At 42.3% G+C, this 2,967-nt stretch overlaps 1 protein-coding gene across 1 annotated transcript; it reads left to right on the top strand.

The window, feature by feature from the left end:
• Window positions 1-1,514: 1,514 nt before the first annotated feature.
• On the top strand, window positions 1,515-2,034 carry LOC101552294 (spindle and kinetochore-associated protein 2-like). Its single transcript, XM_055123083.1, has one exon. It carries the CDS (start codon window positions 1,515-1,517, stop codon window positions 1,875-1,877), a length of 363 nt encoding a protein of 120 aa, XP_054979058.1. The 3' UTR covers window positions 1,878-2,034.
• The last annotated feature ends 933 nt before the right edge of the window (window positions 2,035-2,967 follow it).

Genomic DNA, 2,967 nt, shown 5'->3' with positions numbered 1-2,967 from the left:
TGGTGGCCACTCAATACCCCTATTGCAAACTACAACACCCAAAAGGAGAAAGAACAAGGGAGAATGCCCTGCCACAGAAGCAGGCAGGGTGGGGCAGTGGGGGAGGGGATGGGGTGATGGGAGGGATACTGGGAACATTTGTGGAGGAGAATGGGCACTGGTGGAAGGATGGGTAAACGATCACTGTATGACTGAAATGCAAAAACAAAAGTCCATAAGCTTGTAGCTGTACCTCATGGTGATTCACTAATAAAATTTTTTTTAATTTTTTTAAATTTAAAAAAAAATTAAAAATAATTCCATATTTCAGGGGCCAAAGAGACAGTACTTGCCATGCACTTGCCATGCATGCCATATGGTTTCGACCCCAGGCAACCCATGTGGTCCCCTGAGCCCACCAGGAGTGGTTACTGAGCACAGACCCAGGAGTAATCCCTGAGCACTGCTGGCCATGACCCAAAAAACTGAAAAAAAAAGAAACAAAAAGAAAGCAAGAAAAATTCTATTATTCATATACATATGCATTGCCCAGGGCTTCATATATACAAAGTAAATGTTCAACCACCAAGTCAAATGCTCTGCCCCTCAGATTCTTTTATAATTACAAAAGCAATGTTGGTCATTGTAGGACATGTAGAAAGTGCAAATGAATAAAACCAAAAGACAGATCAGAGTGATAGTACAGGGGGAAGGACATTTGCCTTGCATGTGTTTGAACAAGATACAATCCCTGCCACCCCATATGGTCCCCAGAGTCCCACCAGGAGTGATCCATGAGAACAGTGGCAGGAGTAAGCCCTGAGCACCACCAGGTGTGGCCCAGAAACAAACAAAAATAATAAAAAATAAATAAAACAGAAAAAGTGCAACAAAAAATATCACGAGAGGGTGGGACAAAAGGGCATCAAGAACCAAGAAATTCAAGCTGCCTTGAGAAGCAGCTGGAGAAGCTCAGGAAATTAAGAAAGAAGTTAAATCACATGATGGAAACCATATTGGCTAGAATGTCACATATGTAAACAAAACCGGGGGCACTTGATGCCAAAGTGCACGATCATTCTCTGTTCTACGGCTGCCCTATAAGGACTGTGTCATTTTTCTACCATGATCAGCTGCTATCTCTTCATAATGATTTGGAAATTAGAATATTTCCATCCCCCACTGCTAGTTTGAAGAAAGAAGTTCACAGGAAAGCAACCTCTGGCGCTGTGACCAACCCCGGCTGACAACAAGCAAGGAAAGGGAACCTGAGTCAGAAAACCACCTAAATGAGATTAAAAGTAGATGCCTCACTTTAAAAAAAATCACCTGTAGATATACCTCAAAGGGCTGGTCTCATGCTTTGCATGTAGGAATCCAGGGCTCTGTCCCAAGCACTCCAGAGTCCCTAAGCACTGTAGGGAGCAACCCGCAAGTAATGAGGCCAGGGGAGTCCCTGAGCACAGCTGGGTACAACCAATAAACCCTCCTCAAAAATTCACCCCTAATCTCACCATTTAGGTCAACTATTCAACATGGAGGCGGAGGTTGATAAGCTGGAGCTGATGTTCCAGAAAGCTGATTCTGATCTGAATTGCATTCAGTACAAGCTGGAATATGAAATCAAGATTAATCATCCTGATTCTTCAGGCAAGAAAAATCCAGTTACACTCTTAAAGGAATTATCAGCGATAAAGTCTCCATACCAAACTTTACATGCACGCTTATCAACGGCTGCACTTGAGCAGAAAGAGACCAAGAGCCGCATTTGTGCCACTTTGAATAAAACTATGACCATGATACAAGAACTACAAAAGCAATCAGACTTGGAGTTGTCACCACTGACTGAAGAAGAGAAAGCTGCAGCAGAGCACTTCAAATTTTCCGCGTTAGTCTGATGAAGAAATGGACTTACAAAAGGAGACTCTATGGCAAGAAGTCAATTCCAGAGAGATGTGGGATACTGCTGTCTTGTTAGCATCTGGTTACTAGAAGAAGGATTATGAAGACTGGGCTCATGTGATTGGACAGCGATGCCCTCACAACAGAGGGGACTATAAGGGCAGATATAATGTTTGGTTGATAAGATGGGACTGCAATAAAAGAATTAAAAACAAAAAAAAATCTCACCATTTAGAAGTAAGCACTTACTGTCTGGGGGTGTGGTTCAATGGCAGAGTACATGTCTGAAGTCTTGGGGTCAGTCCCTGGAGCCACAAAAAAATAAGAAAATATATCAAAATGCATATTTTTTAAAGGAGGTAACCAGACTTAGGAATCTGACCCTTTAGCGTTTCCAGTGCATCGTGTTATAAACATGGTATTGGGAATAGAAGTTCCTTGGGTGTGTGTTTTACATATTGTTCTGAAAGCAGTTGTATAACCTATTTGGTTGCTTGGTAACCTCTTAAGTCTAAATCCGAAACTTTCTTTTCCTTGGCCTCCCTGCATCATTTGGCTTTGCAAACCATTCAATCCTTTTTATTCTCCTCCTGTTTTCCAAGTAGAATTCTTTCTACTCTCCTCTGACCTCTCTGTCCACCCTGTTCCCTTCACTCTTTGTACTCAAGCCTATTATTTCTAAAACTTGAACTCTCCTCTCTACATAGATGAATCCCAAATCTCTATTTCTGTCCCCCCTTTTCTCCTGAGTTTCACATTCAAATTTCCAACATTCCCATGGCCAGCTCCACCTCTCCATTTCACAGGATTCTTCAAGCCCAACATAACAAAATCGCCTTTTTCATCTTCCAATCTGCTTCCTCTTATAGAATTCCTTATCTCAACTCATGACCCCAGTTTGCTCAAAGCCTGAAAACTGAGGTCCACCCCACACATAACTTCAGGCACTAAACAAATTATTTTTCAGGATAAAGTAGCATCTCCCAGAGACTTACCTCCTCACTCACACTATTTACCACCACTGCCCTCATCAGCAGCTTTCAGTCACCCTCCTTTCTTCAGTCCCTCTTCCCTTAAAACTCAACT

Source organism: Sorex araneus, chromosome X (assembly GCF_027595985.1).
Source record: "Sorex araneus isolate mSorAra2 chromosome X, mSorAra2.pri, whole genome shotgun sequence".
Lineage (NCBI taxonomy): Eukaryota > Metazoa > Chordata > Mammalia > Eulipotyphla > Soricidae > Sorex > Sorex araneus.
This window is presented reverse-complemented; position numbering and strand designations above follow the sequence as displayed.